Source organism: Eumetopias jubatus, unplaced genomic scaffold (assembly GCF_037043125.1).
Source record: "Eumetopias jubatus isolate StellerSeaLion01/CBP00866 unplaced genomic scaffold, mEumJub1_p1.0 scaffold_7, whole genome shotgun sequence".
Taxonomy (NCBI): Eukaryota; Metazoa; Chordata; class Mammalia; order Carnivora; family Otariidae; genus Eumetopias; species Eumetopias jubatus.
In genome coordinates this window covers 103,522,805-103,547,534 of record NW_028274813.1, presented here as the reverse complement: position 1 = coordinate 103,547,534, position 24,730 = coordinate 103,522,805, and the positions used below count along the sequence as shown (strand labels likewise).

Sequence of the window (24,730 nt, the reverse complement as noted above, 5' to 3'; positions counted from 1 at the left end):
TTATAAAGCACTTTTACATGGACTTCAACAATGCTGTTTATAAGAGAGGCGTTTGAGGCTAAGTAGCAGTGCCATTGACTCAAGTTTTTATGCACTTACTATAAGCTTCCCCCAAAGACTCAAAAACCTAAGGTACTAAGTGATGACAGCTAAATCCCTAAGAAGTGACTGGCAGAAGGACGCTGGCACATGCCATAGATCTGGATGGATATAGACTGCTGAGAATTCCTCAGAATGGGTGCATGTGGGGAGCTGGGGTGGGGGGAAACACAGAAATGATACCACACTTTAGCAATTGATCAAATAAGGCTTTGACAGACCTGCAAGCAATTCACAAGATACTAATGAATTCACCTGAGCTTTGTTTTCTGGTCCTGCTGTTAGATTTATATTTACTCAACCATTTATTCATTCATTCAAAATGCCTGCAGAATGCCTACAAAGTATCAGGCACAATGCTAGGCATTGGGAATACACCATGAAACAGATGTGCTCCTGTCTGCATGAAGCTTACGGTCTCGTGGGAAGCCAGACAGGTGGATATAGGGTGCTGTGAGAATATACAGGAAGGGGGAAGAGCACCCAGTCCAGATGTGTGAAGTTTTCCTAAAGATATTCACTCATTCAGTTCTCTGCCTGATGCAAAGATAAGAATAGCGAAGAAATGGAGGAACAAGTGGGAAGGCCTCAAAGTGTGAGAAAGCAGGGCACTTCCGAGGGACAGAAATTAATTTTATTTGCTATGGGGGCATCCTCATATATTCCTGGAACTAATATTGGAAAACCTAAATTTTGAGGGTAGGGTACATGAAGATAAGGGAGAAAAGGTTTACTCAATTTATCAACACATAAGTAGCATTCTGGGTGACTTATCTTATTAAAAGGAAATTCTATATTTAATAAAGATTAAAATAATGTAAGGTAAGGGCTAGAATTAAAAACAGATAAAGAGGCTTCTCTTTTTATTGCTGTACTTACAGAGGCATTAATGAATTTACTTTAAATTTTCCTCTTTTTTTGTATTTTCTTTTGAAGATTTTATTTGTGAGAGAGGGAGAGAGAGAGAGCACAAGCAGGGGGAGCGGCAGACACAGAGGGAGAAGCAGGCTTCCCGCTGAGCAAGGAGCCTGATTCAGGACTCGATCCCAGGACCCTGGGATCATGACCTGAGTCAAAGGCAGAAACTTAACTGACTGAGCCACCCAGGCGGCCCTACCTTAAATTTTTCTTAATTAAGAAGTAAATGGAAAACAAAACAGCTCCAAAATGACTTAGCTTTCTTCAACAACATGTTAATTTTGATGACTGCTGAAGTTCACTGATTCTCTTCCAACGCTTATTAAACACTTACCATGTGCCAGGCTCCTTACTGGATCCTATGGATACAAAAGCTAAAGACATGGTCCCCGCACTTACAGGAGCTTAGAGTCTAGAGGGAAGAGAAGAAACAGACAGTTCGAATCCAGTGCACTGATACTCTGGGCATACACAGGAGGGGCATCCTAACCTGCATGGGTTGTGCCCAAGGTCTTCCTGGAGAAACCCTTACTGAGTCTCGAAAGATAAGGAAGAGTTAGCCAGAAAAAGGGTAGGAAGTCAGTAAAAGGAGCAGCATAAGCAAAGGAATGAGAAAGCATGGTGTGTTCGGGAAATTGCAATTACTGGCGATGTTCAAAATGGGTATGAGTTAGGCTACGACAAAATCCAAGGCTGGAGAGAAAGATGTGGCAGTGGTAAAGCTCTTTATTTGCCGGGCTCAAAAGTTTAGCTTCTACCGCAAGGTTGTGAGGTACCACTGAAGAGTTAAATCTGACAGTGACAGAAGATTCCTGTCAGCACTGTGAAAACTGGCTTGGAGGAAACTAAGAGTAGGGACTGGGCAACTGGTTAGGAGAGGTTGCAGAGGTCTAGGCAAAAGATGAGGAGGCCTGAACACAGACAGGGGCAGAAACAATGGACCAGTGGATGGATGAGGAAGAGCTTCAGGTGTTTGATCTAGAAGCCTTGGAGGCTGGAGAACTGTGTGTGGATCTAGGTAGATGATCGTGCTATCTATCATGAGGGAGAAAAGAGGAGAGAGAATAGCTTTCTCCTCCTGGGTTTAAGGGCTGTTGGTGGGAACTGCTGGGGAGCAGGAAAGATGGTAAGCTGTTTGAGTTTCGGACATGTTGTTTGATGTACCTGTAGCAGATCTGAGGGGAGATGTCCACCAGGCAGATCAACCTGGAAGTCTACCTGTCTGCAAAGAGGGCGGGGCTAGAGATACAAACTTGAAAGCTGTTTAGTTTCCTATTGTTGCTGTAGCAAATAATCACAAATTTAGTGGCTTAAAGCAACACAAATTTATTCTGAGTTCTGGAGGGCAGAATTATGAAATGAGTTTTACCAGTCTAAAGCCAAAGTGTCAGGGCCAGGCTGGTTCCTTCTGGAGGCTTTAGGAGAGAGTCTCTTCTCTTCCCTTTTCCAGATCCCAGAAGCTACTTACATTCCTTGGCTCACAGGCCTGCATGATCACACCTTTTCTCCTTCTGTCATCCCTTAGTTTCCTTCTGACTCCAACTCCTCCTGTGTCACTCCCATAAAGACCCTTGGGATTACATATCCTCTGCCCTGATAATCCAGGACAATGCTCCCTTTCAAGAGCCTTAACTTGGCCACATCTGTGAAGTCCCTTTTGCTCTGTAGAATAATGTTCACAGGTTCCAGGAATTAGGATGTGAGCATGCTTGGGGGCCACTATTCAGCCGGTCGCAGAAGTTATGAGCATTTAAGAGTCATGAAAAAGGACGAAATTATTTTTAGAAAAGTGGAGAATCAGGAGAACACTGTCACAGAAGCTAAGAGCACATTTCTGGGAGGAAGAGATATACTGGTCAAATGCCGCCAAGAGGTTAACCAAGATAAGGACTGAAAATTGTCTGCTACTTGAGCAACTAGGCCACTGTAAGCCCAATGTCCATGAGGGGCCTGGAGGGGAAGCCAAACTGGAGTAGGCTGAGGAATAAACGAAAAACGAAAAAGTGAAGATGGTAACTGTAGGCAACTCTTTGAAGAAGCTGAGTTACAACAGGAAAAGAGGAAAAAGGGCATTAGGTGAGAGAGACACGAGGCCAACAGCTGGAGTGTTACGGGTGCTGAGATGCCGAGAGGACAGGTGTAACACGGGATGAGAGTGTGAAGGTGGAAGAGAAAGAGCCGCGAGTTCTCTGGAGGGCAGAGGTGGGAGGTTGAGTGCAGAGAAGAGGCCGTGGTGAGAAAGGCACAGAAGAGAAGGGATGCTGCTGCCCCAAAAGGAAGGAGTGAGGATGAGGGTGGTGTTGGGTGCCGGCCCATGGTAGGCTATGGATTAGGCACAAAGAGGTGGCTGAGAGCCTTGTTTTTAACTGATGCTTTTGTCTGAGAGGCAGGAGGTGAAAGACCTGTCTACCAAGAGTAGAGGGAGAGAAGTGGGAAGCTTGAGAACAGCGAAGGTTCAAAATGGTGGTGGGATGAACGCAAAAGGCTCCGACCGGGAACATGCACAAGCACTGTGGGAACAGCGACAGGGCTGGGGCCCCAGCCTGCGGTTTTTGGAAGTAAAAAAACCAAACAACAGAAACTAAACTTGGGAGGACTAAGAAGGGAAGGACAATCAATTTAAGGCTGCAGTTCTGTAACAGAATCAGTTCAATGTATTCTGAACTAGGTATGAGCAGGAGATCCAGCCATTTTTCTGAGTCTTTAAAAACTCCAAGTCAGATTAAGTTTCTAAAGTATCTCAAGCCTACCGCAGTTTGACTCATACACTTAGCAAATCTGAAGACACATTTTTTAAATGTACAATTCATTTCAGAGTCATGAGCATTTTCATTATGTAGTTTTTATTTTAGACGAACATTATTGTAAAAAAAAGTTCACCTGGAATAAAATCCATTTAAAAAACAAAACAAAACAAACCACAGCATCAGTAGCAGTATACAGTTAATGAATTGGCTTAAACAAGATTAACCACATGACAGGTTCACTTTATCTGCAGGAGCTTTTCACATTAAGCTGTTGAAGCAAAAATAAAATATGCTGAAACCTACACAGAAGGATAATTCTATGGAAAAACTAGATATTTCCCATTAGGGGCATGATTTTAGTCAAATAGTTTATGGCATTTTGCCCTGAAGGAACTGCAGTGTCAGCTGCAAACAAACAAAATAAAACCCATCTGTAAGGCCGTAGGAATGAATTATAATAATTAAGTTCACATTTTTAAAAAGGTAAGAAAATGAAACAAGAAGTTCTATTAGTTCTTGGCAATAAGAGATGCAATCACATATGGCACAAGCATTTCAAAAAATGAAGTAAAATTTGAAAATATCCCTAAAATAATTGTTTGCTGATTTTCACTTCTGTAAATTTCATTTAGAATTTTTTCATACTGAACAGGACTCCCATTAATTTTATTAGTCTTAAAAAAAAAAAGACTGATTCTCTGTAAAATTGTGCTGGGATTAAAAATTTTATTAGCATATTCCCTCTAGGACAAGGAATTTCATTTTTTTTTTTTTTTTGGACATTCCATTTCCCTCCCTTCTTTGGATATAACAAGGAGGGAAAAAGGAATGTCCTTTCTCTTAAAAGAAAAATTCTAAAAAACCTGACAGCAGAAATGAGTGCTTAAAATCTGAGATAAGGAAACCAACATAATGAAATGCTGTTTTAAAATTTGAAGCTTAGAAGCTCATCTTTAAAGATTAAGTACTAAATTTATAAAGAAAGCTAAGTCATGAACTAGAAAAAAAATCTGCTTAAATGCATCACTTACTGTTCACAGGAAAAACTTTATAAGTCTTAATACAGATTCTCAGCATTCAGAATCTGTAAAATGGAGTTATAATCTCTTACTTAGAAATTTCTGCAAACGTTCATCTATATTGCACAGCTAAATTGCTTAATGGAGACAGGGAGATCATACCTTGTTTGCACTAGTGGATATGACATGTATGTTCTATTCTAGAGTAAACTATCTCCTACCTTTTCCAATGATGTCTTTAGTCCAAAACAAAACATATAATCTAAATGGTGTTGGATGCTTAAAGGCTGGCTCACCGGTTTTCTACCAGGTATTAGAATACTAGTTAGCTAAATGAGGTATAATTAAAAAACAGTCCTTCAAAGTAAAGAGTATAGTCTTCTGAACATTTATAACAAAGACTGCACAAAATGTTCATGTAAATAGTAAGAAACCCTGCGGCACCTCCTAACTGATGCACAGGTGGATTATTTTCTCATAATCTGTATGAAGTAAAACATGGCTAAAATAAATTCCCAGTGAAACGTTTTACAATCAACTGGTTTACATGCTACTGAGTTACAGCACATTTTCAGCGTCTGATCTCCTCAGACTCTAGGTGAAAAGGTCTAGTCCAATCATTGTCAAAAAATTAGCACACTGATAATAAAGTGCGGCCACTGAACCACGAATACTGCTGCAAAAGTCTTCATGTACCTTATCCATAAGACCACAAACATGTTCACACAAAACTAGATTTCTTCAGTTTCAGCAGGGAACAGACAATAATCTGTCACTAAATTCATCTACAAATAGAAAAAATAATGCACTCTATGTACATTATTAAGCAAAGTGGAATATTTATTGGGTCATTTTACCATGCAGAAAGTGAATTTCCTATGGTCTTAGCTCAAATTATATACAATTTAGCAAAGCTAAATGTAAGAAAATAGCAAAGGATGATTTTTTTCTATATAACAGAGCATATACCCCCTAATCACTGCTACTTCAAAGAGCACTTTTAGACTCATCTAACTTTTACAGGCTCTTTCAAAGGGAAGTTCATGGAGACTAATTATTAACCCACATAAGACAAAAGAAGAGAGAAGGAACGAAACAAAAGCAAAGCAATGTGTTTAAAAAAAAAAAAAGCTAACCACAGAATATGTCAGTTTTGGTTTGCAGACAACCCCTGAGATATAAACCAAAGTGTTAAGACACCAAATAGTCAGAGGTAAATTACTAGGAGAATTACATTCATACATGGTGTCATAGCACTTGCCTTTTAGAAAGTACTTCGTTACCATTCAGAAAATGTAACTGCTTGGATCTTTTTCAGAAAATTAGTAAATACAAGATGTTTCTAAGAAATTATTTTTTTCTTTCCAAAAATGTATCTAATTTTAAAATGGTAGATGTACAACCAACTTTCAATCAAGCAACTACTGATTATACTGGGACACCAACAGGTGCCTGTAGGCCTATAGGTAAGTACAAAAAAAAAAAAAAAATCAAGAAGGCTGAATTTGTCAACATTAAGTTTAGTGTATCCATCAAAAATCATTCTGGTATATTTGCTGCTGCTAAATTGTACATAAGTTTTCAAACAAGTAGTAAACGTTTGGTCCAAGCATTCTAATGCTACGTCTTAATCTGAAGCAGGATGCTCTGTGGTAACAAGCAATCCATTTCCATTTTCATCTTCACTCTCAACTATCAAGCATGATGGTAACCTTCGTAAAACAAAAAAGGCCTAACAGGAAGAATAATTACTGACAGAATTCATTTCCCTAATCACCTACTCATTACTCCCTTCTGTATTATGACACTGAAGGCTAGAATAACAACAACAACATGATGATCTGAATTTGGCACATAAGTTAACGCTAAACAGCTTTTTTTTTTCCTTATGTGAAGGTTTCATCTACAAAAGGTATACCAGTACCAGTGTCTGGTGAGAAAGGCAGCTAAGCTTTTGGTTGGCTTTGGCCCAAATGCCTGGACCGAGTTCTAGAACAAACCCGAACAGATGGAACTGGGTTCTCCGCATTCAACAACAGCTGTTTTAAAATGGAAACCTTGCCCCTATTTTCTCTAACGAAAAGGCAAGACTTTACCTAGAGGCTGCACTAGGTCTAATTACCTTTGTTTAAACAAAAAGAAAAAAGTCCAAATAAAAACAGAACAAAAAATCATTCTGTTCACCATTACCAAGAGCTATCTCTATTACATTTATATCAACAAGTTAATCTCTCTCCCTATAGGTATGCTTTCTACAGACAAAAATCTAAATCTAATACTTATTGACTCTTGCAGACAGGGATCACAGTAGGGACTGGGTATTACAAATAAAGGAGCAAGCTAAAGAGTGAACTTAAGAAAAAATATACTGGGCATCTATTACATTGCTGATGTGACAGAACCACAATAAGATGCTAAAATAAGACATAAATGGTACATCTTTCTGCCTATGTAAAATTTCAGCTCAAGAAGTTCACAATTAGACAACAATGTTCAAATATGTTATGTTTTTGATAACAGCATGGTTACAACAGGTCATACATAGGCAAGAATAGTAAATACAAACCCCAGGAAATGCAAGATTAAGGTGATTTCCAAATGTAGCTTCTATTGATCAGAGAGAGGTAATCAATTGAAAAAGGGACTTATTCAGTGACCCAAACTCTCCAGCAAAAAGGTCAGGAATGAAACAAAACTCTAAACAATCTGAAGAAATAAAGGAATTGTGGCCTCTGACGAATAGACGGACAATTTTAAATGAATTTTTAAGATGACTTTTATCAGAATTTAATGATTCTTATTTAAGGAAATCACAAATTAGAGCCCTTAAAAAAATTCTATCAATGCAGTAACATTTGGCCACATGACCCAGACCAAACATCTTTTAATTTTAGTATGTTAACCTCTGCTTTAAATGTTTTACTTTTTTCAAACATCCCAAGCGCACAAATTTGTCTCGAATTCATGAGGCATAAGCGTGCAAATATGAGTCTGAGACTGTGCTGTAGCAGGGACAGGCTAACACTGATGTGCAAAGTGAAAAAGAAAAGATAGCAGCTTCTGGGACAAAAAAGGAAAAACAAGTTAAGTCCTCCGTATGTCTCCACATCATTGCTTCCATGTTTGAAAAAAGGAGCCTGTTATCTTGATAGGCCACAAGGCTGGAATCCACGTGGCACTCTGTGTCGAGAAGTCTAGGTTCAGTGGTGCTCTCAGCTGCAGCCGGGTGGTGTGATTCTGAGGCTGGCTGACCTGTGCTTTCAGAGAAGCAGGAAAGGGTCCTTGAGGTGTGCTGCAGTCTCTCAGAAAGAGTTCATCAAAGTAGTGAACAACGGAAGAAACTGGTCTTCTTTGATCGGTTCTCTGTTATTTTCACTGGTCCCCCTGACCCTGATGAATTGCTGTCATTCTAAAAAAGAGAAGATGAAGTTACCAAGGAAATAAATAAGTTTCATGGTTTGGTCCCAATTATCTAAAACATACAAATATCAAACCACACCACAAATAAGTATTCAGGAGAGTATTTTTTAGAAAGGGGACTCATCAGGCTCTGATGTCATCTGTATCTTTGGAAATGGTGGATTAAAATGAGAAACACATTTTTTAGGATAGCACCTTTTATATTAATAATGTATTAGATGGGGAGCTGCTATTTCCAGTTCAGAGAAATTATAGCCAATGGAGTGTAAAGTTTCAAGGGTAATAATGGAAACAATGTTAAGATACTGATATAGGCAATCCTCTTGCCAGAGGTAAGAACAGTTGCTAATGTAAGGTATACAATTACATTCAGGATTCTGGTGAAAACAAACTTTCCAGGTGGTCCTCATGATTCATCACTGACATCATTTCTAATTTAAGCGAATTTAGCAACTTTATGATCACACTTATACAGAGATATAAATATCTGTCACATTAAAACTAAACTACATAATTTTATGGCAAAAATTAAATTTGTGCCATTATTATTTTAATTATTCTGGTCAGAATTCCATTAAAGACCACCTATAGCGTCAGATGAAAGAACGGAAGGAGCCGCAGTACAGAAGTAAGAAACGTGAAGAAACAGAAATAAGAATCAAAATTCAACCAGGTGAATACGTGAGTCAGGAAAAAAATGAGTCAATGTGAATATGTTATAATCAGGCCCATCCTTTTTATTCAAATAAATAAACAGCAAAAATAAGAAAACAAATTTAACAAATAGCATAATGAAAATAAAAATTATAAATGATACAAACCATTTTTCTGTTGAGTTTTGTCATTATATCTCGTGCAAGTGTAAAAAATGCCTAAAGGTAAACCAAAAAATTATTAATATATGTCTATATTTTAAAATAGAAATGTAGACTTTTTCATTATTTCATTATAAAACATTATTTGACACTTTTTGAGAAAAGAACATAACCGTAATCGTAGTATACACTTGAGTATTTTATCTTATTTTTCAATGATATCATAAACACTTCCCAGGATTATAAAACTGTCATTCACGGGGCGCCTGGATGGCTCAGTTGGTTGGGCATCTGACTCTTGGTTTCGGATTGGGTCGTGATCTTGGGGTTGTGGGACTGAGCCGCGGGTCAGGCTCTGCACTCAGTGCGGAGTCTGCTGGAGATTATCTCCCTCTCCTCCTCCCCCTGCTCACATATGCACACTCTTTCCCTCTCTAAAATAAATAAAATTTTTAAAAAACTTATCATTCATTCATTCATCAAATATTTTCTGCACATAATATCTGGCACAAATTCCTAATGTGACACTCTTGAGTTATAGGTAGCTTCCTCAGTATACCAAAAGCACCTGGGGGGGGGGGCAGAGGTTCTAGATCACTCCAGGTCCTCAGAGCAGGGCACAGTGTCTTATCTTGGAGATGCTGAATATCTGTTTAATAATTGGATGAATAATTATGTATTACTCTAGAGCTCTAGAATCTGTTTTCACAAAAATCTCTACCTTTTACCCCCAATCTCTTCTCTTTCAAAATACTTTCACTCTTGTACCTGAGAGTTTTTTCATCTTCTATGTCTTAGCTCAGCTAAATTCCCCACTGTGGAAATCAGCTCCAATAGAAGGACAAATCTGATCAATCTCAGTGACATTTTGTGCCTAGGTGTCTTGACCCAAACAAAACATTTTTTAAACCTATCATCTCTACTTTGTTTCTACAGAACCAAGACTTTTTTTTTTTTTAAGATTTTATTTTTAAGTAATCTCTACACCCAATGTGGGGCTTGAACTCACAACCCCAAGATCAAGAGTTGCATGCTCCACTGACTGAGCCAGCCAGGTCCCCCTCTACAGAGCCAAGACTCTTTTTAGAGTCTTCGGGGGGCGCCTGGGTGGCTCAGTCGTTAAGCATCTGCCTTCAGCTCAGGTCAGGATCTCAGGGTCCTGGGATTGAGCCCCAGGTCGGGCTCCCTGCTCCGCAGGAAGCCTGCTTCTCCCTCTCCCACTCTCCCTGCTTGTGTTCCCTCCCTCTCTTGCTGTGTCTCACTGTGTGCTCTGTCAAATAAATAAATAAAATCTTTAAAAAAAAAAATCGTCAGTTGTCTCCATGCTAAACACACGTCAGTCTCTTTGTTCCCAACGACTTCTGATGCCCTCAAAGATGTTAGGCAGAAGGATTATGTCCAATCAAGTTGAATAGAAACAATATGATAACCACCATCATCACTTATTATCAATGTTGCACTGTCAACACTGGTCATCTGTGAATCTGCTTCTAAAGAAGCCCATCCCAGCTTTTATGAAAAGCTAACTATGTTAAATTAAAAGTTCTGGAAAAACTGCTAATTTCTACCGAATACCTGGTCAGAATAAGCCGCTCGGGCAACTCCCAGCTCTGTGCTTCCATAACTCAAAGCTTCTCTTTGAGCCACAGATTCAATCGGGGTGTAGCCATGAACAGAGGCTTAAACCTGCTCCATTAAGCCAGAGTATGGAGTTCACTTTGTGGGAGCGACCCTACCTGGGTCATTTCAGTGCACAAATTTTCTCCTGTTTCTACTTAAGAGGCTCCCCTCTTTCTGACGGAAGGAAATCCTCTTGTGGGCAAAGCAAGAGGAAGCATTTTTCTGCTCTTCTATGACTGTGTAAATAAATCAGCAGAAGCTTCCTGTTTCCTAACACCCATTAGCCAACCTGAAGAAATGAGTTATTGAAAACAAAGAAAAAGTTCTGATCGGTGTCCCCTAACCAATAAAGTCATTTAAATCTTGATTTTTTAGCCATAATGTTATGGTGAATGGTGGTAGCCTAAGAAATTAAATGTCTACAAAACCATCAATATTACTGTTTATTGAATGATATGTATTAACACACATCTATCGTTTTTTAAAAGAGATTTTATTTATTCATTTGAAACACAGAGATACAGAGAGAGAGAGAGAGAGAGAGCATGAGCAGGGCGAGAGGCAGAGGGAGAGGGAGAAGCAGGCTTCCCGCTGAGCCAGGGGTCCAATGCAGGGCTCAATCCGAGGACCCTGGGATCATGACCTGAGCCAAAGTGAGACGCTTAACCATCTGAGCCAGCCAAGCACCCCCACACATGCATCATTTTTACAACCAGTCTAAAAAATATTTTATTTATTTTTTATTTATCAAAGAGAGAGCGGGGGAGGGAGGGAGAGTACACGCACAAGCAGAAGGAGCCCAATGCGGGACTCGATCCCAGAACCCTGGGATCATGACCTGAGCCAAAGGCAGACCCTTAACCAACTAAGCCACGCAGGAGTCCCTAAAAAATGTTTTTAAAAAAGAAAATATTATCAACAACTCTGCCCTTGGTAAAGAAAATCTATTCTTAGAAGACTTTAGATGATTTGGTTGTCTTTAACAATTCACTTACTGAAAATTTATTTAAAACTACTCTCTGATAAACACATTTATTTCTACTAAATGCTGTTGTGTTACAATGTATCAAGTTTAATCTAAGGGAATCTGTTCAATAATCAGTTTAATTCTCTCTTGAGAGAGTACAGACATGAAAGGAATTAAGATTCTCCTGCTACAGGCTATTATAGGATGACATGAACCATGATAAATGAGCAGAAAACACTGTGCTTGGTCGGCGAGTGCAGGATTTCTGGCTTCCCCAACAAAGGGCAAAGCTGAACTTGAATGGAACTTCTACCTTCTGCTCAGTGAATCTTAATTGAGCAATCTCATATAGCCCACGTGGGGGCTGGGTGCTAGAAATTCAAGAACCTAGGTCCACATAAAAGTCAGAAGCACAGAAGTTCACAAAATGGAGGTGGAGCTCACAGAAGGCATTCACTAAGAAAATGACAAGGCTTGGAGAGTTGCTTGAACACAGGCACCTAAGCTCTAATGCTACCCCATAATAGGTCACCGAACATCTTTCTTACCTCTTCTACGTTTGTACTGGATTTTGCACTTGTCTCCAAGAATTTAATCCCATAGTCAATTGCTAACTGAAAGGCAAACAAAAACATTTAAATTCCGTTCAAGTTACTTCAACATATAAAGCATTTCCATTTTCTAGGTTGTTCAAAGTCCCAAAGGTAGAGGATCTAGTTGAGAACTCCGTGGTTCTCAAATTTCTTTGCTTTCTTCTGTGTTTGAAATGTAGACATCTAACTTAATCATCATAAGTAAAATGGCAGCACTTCCACTCAAAACATGACTTAAGTTATTCTTTTTTTTTCTATTATACTTTATTCTCTAATATACTTACAAGAAAAATCGTGAGACAGATACTCGCTCCTATCATTAATTTGGGATTCATTGACCCCTTTCACCTGCTCCCAAAGTACGACTCTCCAACAGTTACTATACTGACTTTTCATTATTTTTTAATAAATCGGTACATAAAAGAATGAAAGCTTAAAATGCCAAGTACTCACTGCTTTCATTTTTATTTGGTTTCTATTTCCATCTACTCCCAAAAAGCTCCCAGTTTATTTAAAATAACAAGACTAAATGAATGTTCTTAGGGGAAAAAAGTTTGCAGTCAGATTTAAAAACAAAACACATTTTGTATGCATCACTAAAAAAAGGCTAAAGCAAAATTCCAAGACTTAAAAACTGAAGCCTCTAAGTTAATTTAGAAAATGTCACAGAAGTAAATATGTACATGTAATAAACTCTTGCTTTTTTTGCAGGATACAAAATAGAGAAAAGCCTATAAATGACATCCACAGCTTGATGAGTTACAAGCAGTTTATCCATAATGACCTAAATCTAATATGGTGTAAAATATTCTTAAGAAAAAAATAATGAATTGGAATATGATTACTGTTTAAACTTCACCTATCCGATTACTTTTATTTGAAGAGAATGATTTACTTGACCTTTAAAACTAGGCATTTTCACACAGATATGGAAGAAACAGCATGAACTCTAAGCTGCAGGAATCTGAAAAAGGACTAATTTGTATCCCCCAGAAAACAGCAAATTCTTCAGGAATGAGTCATGACTACACAGTATATGGAGCTGGATCTCGAATACTAATTCACACTATTCAAGCAAGTATGGATTACATCTCTTTGTTGTTTTTTTTTTAAAGGATTAAAATACAGATATTTTTCCAACTGAAATCAATAATTAAGTAATACTAAGAAAATAAACGCTTAGTGCGAATAGATGCCCATCTTCATGCATATTTCAGTTCAAATCTACCTTCTCTCCTCTTTCTTTTGACACTTGTCTTTTGTCATTCATATCACATTTGTTACCCAGGATCATTCTTTCAACATCTGAAGAGGCATGCTGCAGGGAGAAAATAATACGTTATAAAAACAGCCTGAGCAAAATACAGTTATTCAATAGACAAATCCTAACCTGTCAGAAGCATATCCATAAATTTAATAATAAGACAAATAATCTTTGGCTCAACACAAGGCTTGATGCAGGGAAAAACTGAAAAGATGGGAGGTGGGAAAAGTTTGCATAAGAGCCTATGCAAACTTTTCCCCAAAGGCTTGCAGTCATTCTCATGGCTTTTTTTGTACATGAACAAACAGAAGTAAAACTTCCAAAGATTAGTTTGGGTCAAAGAAGGAAAAAACAGTACTGAGTGAGCCAATGAGGAAGGTATTCTGGATTCTGAGCTACTTAAAACATGAAATCATGTAGGTTAATATAAATGTGTACAAAATGATTTTAAAGTCAGATTTCTTAGGGCACCTTGGTGGCTCAGTTGTTAAGCGTCTGCCTTCGGCTCAGGTCATGATCCCAGGGTCCTGGGATTGAGCCCAGCATCAGGCTCCCTGCTCGGCGGGAAGCCTGCTTCTCCCTCTCCCACTCCCCCTGCTTGTGTTCCCTCTCTCTCTGTGTCTCTCTCTGTCAAATAAATAAATAAAATCTTTAAAAAAAGAGATTTCTTTCTGAAATGTCAAAGACATTAAAAAAAAATCTTAATACCAGTCAATCTGGAATTAAACCAAATTTCAACTATCTACAATGGAGAAAATGTTAGAAGGGAAAAATGAGAAGTTGCTGGAATAGAGAGAGACCTTTGCCAGTCAGAAAGCAAGAAGCTGGAAGTCAGATGTTAAAGCTAGAGGAGCACAAGCAAGTCTCTTCTTTCCGGCCTCAGTTTTCTCATGCATAAAATGGGGACTTGATTAAATTATTTTCAAGATCCGGCCCAAGTTTCAAATTTGGTGAGACTGCTCCTCCGTGTGTAGCTCCCCATCTGACAGAGCGGTCGGACTGGAGGCACCAGAGATCACTCCATCCATGCTCCTCAGAGCGAGGGGGCCTGACCTGCCCCTGGCCTACTTCTCAGCAGCTCCACTGCCTCTTCCAGAGACAGAAGGAGCCCTCTGCAAGCACCCAGCAGGACTCCTCTCTAGTATCATCATTCTCTTTCCATACATACCTCTTCAATGTTTCTTATCCAATTTTTAATATTGTCGAAGGACTTTTCATTTGTGATGTCATAGACCAGCATAATTCCCTGTAAGAAAAATCTTTATTTAGTAAAGTCATAAAGTTATAGAATATAATGTCAGCGTATTCCTACCCTCCAGAAACCTTTTGTTTGTCCTTTATTTTGTCTTTTTAATCAAAAGGGATTTATAACACAAATTTTAAAGTACAAAGAAGGAAAAATAGATAAATAAATTCTTCCACTGTCTCACCACGTAAATAGTTTTTTTTACTGTTAACCTTTAATGAATTAGTGATTATGGTAAAGGTGATACACCCTTTCTACCTGACTGCACATGGTAAGAATCAGCACCAAATGAAGCTAAAGGAGTGTTTAAGTTGAAACAGAGATGGCGATGAGAGAAGAGCTAATCACTTCCGTTGTGTAGTTGATTATTGCAAGTAGGAATGTCTTGCTTCTTACTCCTATACTAAGATCGTAACCATACTGCTTTAAAAGTATTTTTATCCTTAAAAAAATAAAATCATTTTTTCTTATATGGGCTGATCAAAATGCCACTATCTTGTCTACATAAATCGCAGACACTTAATATTATACAGGTTTAATCAAAGGCATTGATTGTAATCGTATTTTTAAAGACCCTCATGTCTGGTATTTCTAAAAGGTCTATCTCCTAAATGTATCAACTGACACTTGTATGCTAACTATTCCAAAATCTGTATCACCAGACCGTACTCCTGTATTAAGTGCCAGACCTACCCATCCGTCTGTCCATTCAACAAATATTTAATGAGCACCCACTATGTGCCTGATACTATACTTTGTGCTACCAGCAGTGGGCAAGACAGACAAGGCCCCTTCCTCTCATGGACAGCTAGCAAAGAAAACAATAAACCAATAATTATACACTTAGTTATAACTTTGACAATTGCTATGAAGAAGTATGGGGAGTTTTGAGTACAAATGTGGATCTAATCTGGCTGAGGGGATGGGGAGGTCAGGGAAGGCTTCCCTGAGAAAATGACATTAAAGCCAAGACCTGAGGTCTGAGTACACTTGAACTGGGCCACGGGGTTGAGGCTGGGGTGAAGAGGGAAAGCCCACAGTGCCTGGCACAGAGCAGAAATGTTTTAAGTATCCTGCTGACCAGAACGGCCCAGAACCCACTGGACTGAAAGAGTCAGCTTGGTAAGAGTGCACAGATCCAATGGGAGAAGGGCACAAGGTGAAGCCAAAAAGAGAGGGTCAGATGTGCTTTGGAGACCAATGACCCGGGATCAGCTCCCAAATGTCCCGTGTGGTCACCAAAAACTCAACTAAGTAAAACACAAGGTTGTCTTTGTCCCCTCCAAACCTTGTCTTCCTCCTTGTACTCTTGTTTTGATAAAGGGCAATACAACCCTACCAGCCAGCCCAAGCAGACCCCTGGGAGTTACCTCCTCACAGCCAGGGAGTCACTAAGTCCTGTAGGCCCGACAACCACAGTATCTCCCAATTCTGACCCCACAACTCCCATGCACGGCCTTGTTCATATTCTCGTCTATTAGCCTTTACCTGAATTACTGTCACTGTCTTTAATTGGTCTCCCAGCTTTCACTAAGATATACAATTGCTCAGAAAGTGTGGAGGAGTTCCAAAACATCTATAAGCTAATTACCTCATGGACATTATGAAGACCAACGTCAAAGCATGCAGTTACTAAACACAGAACATAGAAAAACCCTTTAAATGTCTTGTTTTCACATTCCAAAACCTATCTCCCCCACTGTACTACACTCTAGCTTGGATCCTAGAAACCTGACAAATGAATATTCATGTTTTACTTTCACCTGAAGAGTTACAAAACCCTAAAACACACTCACCATGGCTCCTCGATAGTATGCCGTTGTGATGGTTCGAAATCTTTCCTGACCTGCTGTGTCCCTAAAATTTGAAACAAAGGAGAGAGTGGTTTTAAAAGTTATCACCAGCATCACTGAGGAGAGACCTTAAGCTGTGGAGAAAATCCTGGGCGGCTCACAAAGGCAGTGGCTTCAAGGGAAAGGGGAATGAGATGCAAAGGGAGCCTGTCATGCCTCTGTGAGCTGGAGGCGGAGGTGGTCACAGGAGCCTGTCAGGAGCTCATAATGACTTTGGTGGCAAACCTGGATCTTGATGATAAAAGCAGCAACGAGAAAATACATGGCCCTGCTAGGAACTGGCATGTTCTATTAGTCAAACACACGTGGAAGAGAACAGAGAATAGTTCTAAATTCTTGGACCCCTGCAAGTAGTTATAATCCTTTTTATAAATGCCTCATGATTAAGGCATTTTGCTCTCTTGACTGAAAGTCTGATTTCTGTATAAAGCAAGCAACTGGGCTGGACTTACTACTGTGTGAATTCTGCTCAGCAGAGCACACTAAAACGGATCTCCTCAAGAGAGGAGCCTGGAGTTTTCAAACATAATGGTTGACAATGTTTCCAAAGACTTTAAAATATGAACAACACCTCAAAATTACATGCACTTTCATGTATTCTTGCTTTTTGGCTGATGACATTCTCTTAAAATCCATTCTGAAAAATTCAGGAATTTCTCATTACATTGATTGAAGCAATCCCTATAAAGGGAGTCAAATTTCCTTGATATCTGGGTAAGTCAGTATTTCTAAATTTGCCACGCACCACCAGAACTAATGTACTCCCTGTGCTGCTAAGGCAAACTACATTGTACAATTTAATTGCAGGAGAGAAAGGCATTTGTGGAAATACACTAGAAGTCTAATGCACACCAACCCAAACAAGAGATGGAGGCCCAAGGGAAATAGAGAAAATTAAAAATATTAATAATATACCTTAATATTTATATATATTTATATATACCCTACACAGTTCGTCTGTGCTCAAGTGATACCACTACCAGTGTAGTGTTGGACACTCATCCTCATTCTGCAGAAGAGACAACAGGCTCAGCTGGGCTACGGTCTGCCACTGAACCATTAAATAGCTAAGCCCCTGAAATGACCCTCAAGCATCCCAAGGTCTCAGCTGTTGGGGGCAGGGCCAGGCTTCGCACCACAGTCATCGTATCCTGCCATTCTCTCACTGATCAGGATCAGATGCCCAGGGCACTTGTTTGGTATATGGCAAACATATCATGGGGAAAACAGAAGCCAAGCATCTTTGAGCCAACTAACCATATTTTGGTCTAACACACTACTTGATTTAGAACCAGCTCTGCAGGGAGGATAGAGGAGAACCCCTGCCATACTAAATATAGGTTGTGAAGCCTAAATGGAGACTTATTTTGCTGCTGAGAGTATTGATAAATACTGCTATGATGTTATATTAAGTTCTAAATTAGCTGACTGCTAGCTGACTGCCCACAGGCTCCTAGAAACGCTTCTTATTGCTATGGTCAGGACTGTTCAGCACAGAGTCAGAAATTCTCTTTGCTTCTCCCTTAAATTTTTTTCAATATCTTTAAAACATTTGGCCTCTTACAAAATATGAATAGATTTTTGAAAAGGACAACCTCTGGTAACCTTCACCATGTTTTCCAACAAATACACCGGGACCCACTACACTAGGCTAATATATAAAGCTGACACATTGCTCCAGATTTGGGGAGTTGTATCAGCTTTATCACTGACCCAGAGAGATGCCCTCAGATGGACTTAACCATTCTAAGTTCTTCCTCTGTAAAAGAAGGACCAGTGGATCTCAATATGATGCTCTAGTTCTGTCCTGGTTCTGAGATTTAAAGAAGAAAAACAGCCTAAGAAAAAAGCTGATATACATTACTTTACTATTTTGCCCTGCCTGCTTTGTAATCTAGGCTGCTCTAAATTTCTAAGCTTTGTCTACTGCTGTCATCATCACACATTAGATTGGTTTGGTGGTCCTCATTTTTTTTTTATTTGAAGAGAAGAAACATGAAAACAAATGATGAAGTGTTAGATCTGGAGGGGAACTCAGATGTCTTCAGGCTCACCAACCAATTTATCATTGAGGAAAAACAGGCCCTAAGAAGGGAAGCAACTGGCCCAGGCCCTCAGTTGAGAGAACCTAGAACCTAGATCTATGTACTTCCATAGAAGAACCCGCTCAGGGTTCCTACCATAGGACTACTCTTGCCTTACCTGATTTCAAAGCTGCCAACAACTACAATGAAAAGGTGTATACACTCTCTTTAGCTTTTCTTTCCTTCCCTACAAAATTAGTGTCTGGGAAGAATGAGTTCTCGGATCCCTTCCAGCTGTAAGATCATTCCTTACCTTCCCGTTCTTGGTGGAGATACCTTTGAATACTTACTCACTTCCCTTGGTTCTGGTAAAGAAAAGATGTTTTAGCTATCAGAAGTTACCTCTAACTTACCACAATTCACATTTTAATTCCCACTTTCAATTCCCGATGAAGGAAGAAACTGGGTGTATAATTTTTTTTTTTTACTTACCATATCTGAAGCTTAATTTTCTTTCCATCTAGTTCTATCGTTCTGATTTTAAAATCAATTCCTGCCAGAAAAAAGAAAAAGAAATGCTAAATTTCTCTGAATATAATCCAAGTCTTATTAGGAAAAGGACAAAGATTTCTATTGAAAAAAAAAAGCTCTCCAACGCACTGGAAAATGTGAACACAGAGAGGGTGTGAATGGTATGTTTCCTCTGAATACAGGCTGAAGAAAGGAATGCTAATTACTCTGCAAAGAATTCCCACACATGTTAAATGCAATGTATTATATGCCTCATTATTTTGATCCAAATGGATCACATCCCTCAAAGTTACATAATTTAGATAGACTTGGAACATGCCATATTTTCTGCTTCCTGAAACACATATAAACAATGATTCCTACCCTTCCTGCCACATCCTTCCCTAAAAAAACGCCATGGGACCTCTTTAGAATGTCTTCCTCCATCTCCTGCCATGTGTTCTTTAGGATCTGCAACTGGCTAAGGAGAAAAACAAAACCCCAAGCCCCCAAACCTGCCTATTTGAGCTCAGGGATGGGAAAACCTACATATTTATTTTATACAGCTAGCAAGTATCATATGTACATTTTTTAAAAAGATTTTATTTATTCATTCAAGACACAGAGATACAGAGAGAGAGAGAGCATGGGGGGGGGGGGAGAGGAAAGAGGGAGAAGGAGAAGCAGGCTCCCCGCCGAGCCAGGAGCCAGACGTGGGGCTGGATCCCAGGACTCTGGGATCATGACCTGAGCTGAAGGCAGACGCCCAACCAGGCCCCCCTTGTATGTACATTTTAATAAATGTTTCTTGCAGCTTACTGGCTGGAGCCAAAATAGCTAGAATAAGGTTTTTAGCCCTAGCTGAACTTTAGGATTGCCTGGAGAACTTTAATAAACTACTTATGACTAGGTATGCTCCCTTCCTCAAATTCTGAGATTCCAGCTTAGTTGGTCAAGGCTAGGATCTCTGCACTGGTAATTTTAAAAGCTCTCCAGGTGACTCTAACCTGTAAGTAGCACTCAAGTGGGCCAGGCAGGTACCACGTGAAAGTTGTTTGGGGGCCCTGGCAGTTAAAAGTCTAACCCTCCCTTCACCAATTCCAACCCCCCCACCCCACACTTTGGTAGTTCAAAACTTATTTAGCAATTTCAATTACAAAGAACCACAAAGTCCTTGACAAATATCAGAATGCTCTACACTTATCAGGAATAAGCTGCTACTCTCTGAAGGGACAAGTTAATGAATACAACCTAGATGCAATTTGCTAAATCTTTATCATCTGGCCACTTGGCTTTTATTTTTCTATTCTTTTGCATTCTGTTCAGAACCCCTTAAAAGCGGTTTCCATGACATTTCAAGAAAACGTGTCAATTACGTATCTGCTAAATTGACTTAAACATTAAATGCAGTTATTCTGGGGGGAGAAAAGCCTTCAATACTATGTTACCACAATGTTTCTACATATAAATATTGAGAGCACCCAAAAAGGCTGCCACTTGGAGGCTCCCTAAAGTCTCAGGCACTCTCCATTCATTTAAAACATTTAGGAAACTTTCTTCGCACCCCGCCTTTTGTTTTTTGTATTTGTGAGAAGAATCACCTTTCTGTAATTTGAGGAGGTCGTACTGTTATCTGTGATACTTCACCATCTTTTCACTGTTCAGAGGAGTTAGGAGCAGTGGTACTTAGCTTTTGTTTACACTGCTGTCAGGAGCCAGCTGACAGACAAATGCACAGAGCCAAGTCAAATTAGCACAACTCGAATTTCACTAATAATGGAAAATGTCATTTATATTATTACTGAAAAGCACCAGACCTGAAAGTCCAAAGACCTACAAACTGTAGGTTGGGTTCTGTAATTGACAGCTTTTGGGACGTTCTTAACTGCTCTGAACCTCTGTATCTTCATCCATAAAAAAGGGTGAGGGGACGTAATTAGATAAACTAGATAACGTGTTTGAATGTGCTTTGGGAACTCTGAAATTCCATATTGACGTAAGGTATTACATACTCAGATGCTATTATCCTACAGCTCTTGTCACCTGACACATGAATTATGGTAACAGCTTCCCAGGACTCAGTGCCAACCTCTCTCCCTGGTCTAGCTCCCCTGTGTGCCACTGTGAGAGTAACTGTTAACCATCTCTGTGGTAATAGCACCTCACTACTTAAGAAGCTGTGGGTCCAACTTCCTCTGCCTGGCAATACAGCTTCTCGGAGGCACTGCTCTCCTGACCCTGCCACCCTCAGAGCCTCTCTCCAACTGCCCCACACCTCCTCCCCTCTGCATGTGCATGGCCATCTCACGTAGCAGCCTTCCCTGAGGATGCCACTCCACCCATGGGCCCTCCCCCACCCCCGTCCTCCCTCAGCTCTCTCCTTGGCCATGTCCATCCCTGACATGGCAAGTCCTGGCTTAATCCTGTGTTATTTGGTTTTGTTAACACATTGCTCTGAATTGCTCTCAAATCAAGCAAAGGGTCCATCCTCTCTTTTCTAGTTAGATTGCATACAGAAACATGTAAACAGTAGATAATAAAAGGTTAAATACTCTTAGGCAAGTAAGTAAAGGTTACATTCTAGTAAGTGTGGGGAGAACTAAGAACAACTCCGAAGTTCAAAGTTTTCTTAGTGTACTATAGTAACAATAGTAAGGATGCTAAGAAATCTATTACAATAAGAAAATCAAGATCGTTACATTACAACTAGTTTGGCAATAACAACAGTAGACTATATGGTGGATTAACATTCACTTTAAAATTTAAAGAAAAGATAACTTCCTGAGACTACTCCAGATTTAGAATAACCAGTCATAATATAGTAATGTAATTATATCAATTAGGATACTCTCTGCTGCAAATACTAGAAACCTCAAATCAAACTAGCTTAAGGTAATTTGTTGACTCATATAATGAGCCCAGTGATGAGCTGAGGTTCAGGGGGATGGCTCAATCCAGTAGTTCCAGCTCATTTCTCTGTACCTCCTTTGGCTCTGTCCCCTTGGGAGTATCAATTTCATCCCCTGACTGATAACGGTTCCTGACCACAACAGCAATACTGAGAAGAAAAGAGATCATCTTCCTGTGCCTCTCACTTCAAAGGGAGGAAATGTTTCCACAAAGCCTCCAGCGACCTTTCCTTCATGTTTTATTTCTAGAATTATAACCATGAAATGTCATGTTCTAGGGGCTAATGCTGAGTTCCGGAACCAATCACGGCCATGGGCAGTCACCAAGATTGGATTAATCTAAACTCATCCCTAAATTTAGATTGATCAAGACCCATCCCTGGAGCTGGGTCACTTTCCTGACCCAGAGGACTGCTAAAAATAGGAGAGTGGAAAAGCTGTTGAATCGATCACAGTATCTGTTAGAATAATACTCCAATCTATCAATTAGTAAAATGTTCTATTCATAGCTATATGAAATGGACAAATCATAACAGCTATCACTACTACCCTGACGTGTAAGTTACCAAGTTTGATAATAACTCTAGTATTTCATCTAGTGTTGAGCCACAAACAGAAAATATGAAGGAAAAAAAAGACAATAAGCAACCCATGTCGTTGCCACGACATCTCTGCGCTAAACCGTGATCTTCACTGCCCGAGAGTCCCTGAGACTATAGTTCCAAAGTGCCGGCCTGTGCCCTAGCCTCAGATGATTAGAGGCTGCAAAGAAGGAGCAGGCAGTCATATCAACAGCAGCAAGAACTACAGCTCATTCTGGCAGGAAGGGAGCAACTTTTTTTTTCCTTCATTTAAAAAGATTATACAATCTCAAAAACATAGCTTCTGAAGGGCACTACTCTTAGGGTGGAAAAAAAAAAGCCCTTCATATTTCAACAGTCTTTTAGAAAGCATCATTTCTTGGCAACACATAATACGATAACTCATGTTCAAAATGACGACCCTGAGTCATCCCAACTCATGAGCAATCCATCAGCCACCAGGCTTCATGCAGCCTGCCTAGCTGGTAACACAGCCCAACAATCCACACTCAGGAGACAAGACTCCAACACTGCTTCCATGTTTACTAGAATAAGCCCCAACATTAACTTTCTGATGGCTGTAAAGCAGTGCCAGTTTTGTTATTAATATTTATCTAATCAATAGAATAGGAAATCTACATCGTAAGAAAACATTCCCAAGGGACTCAAAGTCATTTTCATTTTGAATTTAACTACATACACACACAGATTTTTTTTTTCTGAATTGATTCTCATGCTAAGCAGTTGCTCATAACTGATACACACTATACACTGTAAGGAGGGAGAGAAGCAAGCTGGAAAGGAATCACAGGATTCTAGGCTTGGAAAGAACCTTAGAGATTATTTAGTTCAGTCCTCCCTCGTGCCTAAGCAAACTGAGGCCCAGGGAGATACAACAGCTTATTCAGATTCACAAAGACTAATTCAAAAAGGGGTCAAAAATCAAACTTGGCATTTAAAGATCAGGCCTTCCAAAGAGATGTGTATAAGAATGTCCATGTCTCCCTGGGGGAGGCCTGCTCTTTAAAGGTCCAGAGCAAAACACTAGCAACAATGGGAATGCCCCCAGTGTGAGAATATCTTGGTATACAGGAGATATCCAGGAGCAGTGAACAAGAGTCACAGGTATCAACATGACTGAATCTAAAAACTAAAAACATAATATGAGGTGAAAAAAGCCAACAGCAGAAATTTCCCAGAGTCAAATCATTTCTATAAAATTTCAAAAATACCCCAAATATAGAATGTATCACTTATATATACATCCATGTGTAATTAAAGTATAAAAACATACATGAGGGGGCACCTGGGTGGCTCAGTTGGTTAAGCGACTGCCTTTGGCTCAGGTCATGATCCTGGAGTCCCGGGATCGAGTCCCGCATCGGGCTCCCTGCTCGGCGGGGAGTCTGCTTCTCCCTCTGACCCTCCCCCCCTTAATGTGCTCTCTCTCTCTCATTCTCTCTCTCAAATAAATAAAAATCTAAAAAAAAAACCATACATGAGAATGACTATCAACAAAATCAGTATAGCTGTTACCTCTGAAGAGAAATGGAAGAAGAGGTGATTAGGGAGAGGTCCAGAGGGACTTCAACTCTAACATTTGTTATTTCTAAAACTGCATGGTGGTACCTGGATGTGGGAATGTTTTATATTAGGTATACTCTTGTACGCCTGAAATTGTTCCTAATTTTTAAGAAGCAACAAGTAGTTATTTGAAAAACCGATTATCTGAAGACATTCATTCATGACAGCAGAAAAATCAAACCAAATTTAGAGATGAAAGGCAACTTAAAACAGTTAGTGGGAGCTAGTTGGAGGGGGGGAGTGGACAACAGGCACTACTCCATGCTGCTGTTCAATATACAGAGGGCCTGTGAGCCCTTGGTGACCAGGTGTGGGTGATAGCAAGATTGGATCAAGTTCAGAAAGTGAGGGAGCAAATCAGGGGCACGGGGTAGCAAGGAGTGTTGGTCACTCAGATTTCAAGCAGGGAGTTCAGGGGCATTTCCTTCCCTGCCTGGAGGAAAAAGAAGGTTCTATTTGGGCTAAGAATAATGAAAGAATACACATTTGGTCACTGTTGAGAGTGGCACTCCAGGAGAGGAACACAGAAGTTCTGATTTCCCATTCCAGTGGGAGAAGGAA

The 24,730-nt window shown here is 39.7% G+C and overlaps 1 protein-coding gene across 1 annotated transcript in view; it reads right to left on the bottom strand.

The window, feature by feature from the left end:
• Nucleotides 1-3,843: 3,843 nt before the first annotated feature.
• RAB8B (RAB8B, member RAS oncogene family) overlaps nt 3,844-24,730 on the bottom strand; it is a 57,440-nt gene continuing 36,553 nt past the window's right edge. Inside the window, exons 2-8 of the mRNA XM_028100453.2 lie at nt 19,078-19,138; nt 16,505-16,565; nt 14,631-14,708; nt 13,427-13,516; nt 12,154-12,219; nt 9,025-9,075; nt 3,844-8,192 (exon numbers count right to left, since the gene is read on the bottom strand). Of these exons, the coding sequence (XP_027956254.1) occupies nt 8,100-8,192; nt 9,025-9,075; nt 12,154-12,219; nt 13,427-13,516; nt 14,631-14,708; nt 16,505-16,565; nt 19,078-19,138 (500 nt within the window). The 3' untranslated portion in view covers nt 3,844-8,099. The remainder of the gene's footprint in view (nt 8,193-9,024; nt 9,076-12,153; nt 12,220-13,426; nt 13,517-14,630; nt 14,709-16,504; nt 16,566-19,077; nt 19,139-24,730) is intronic.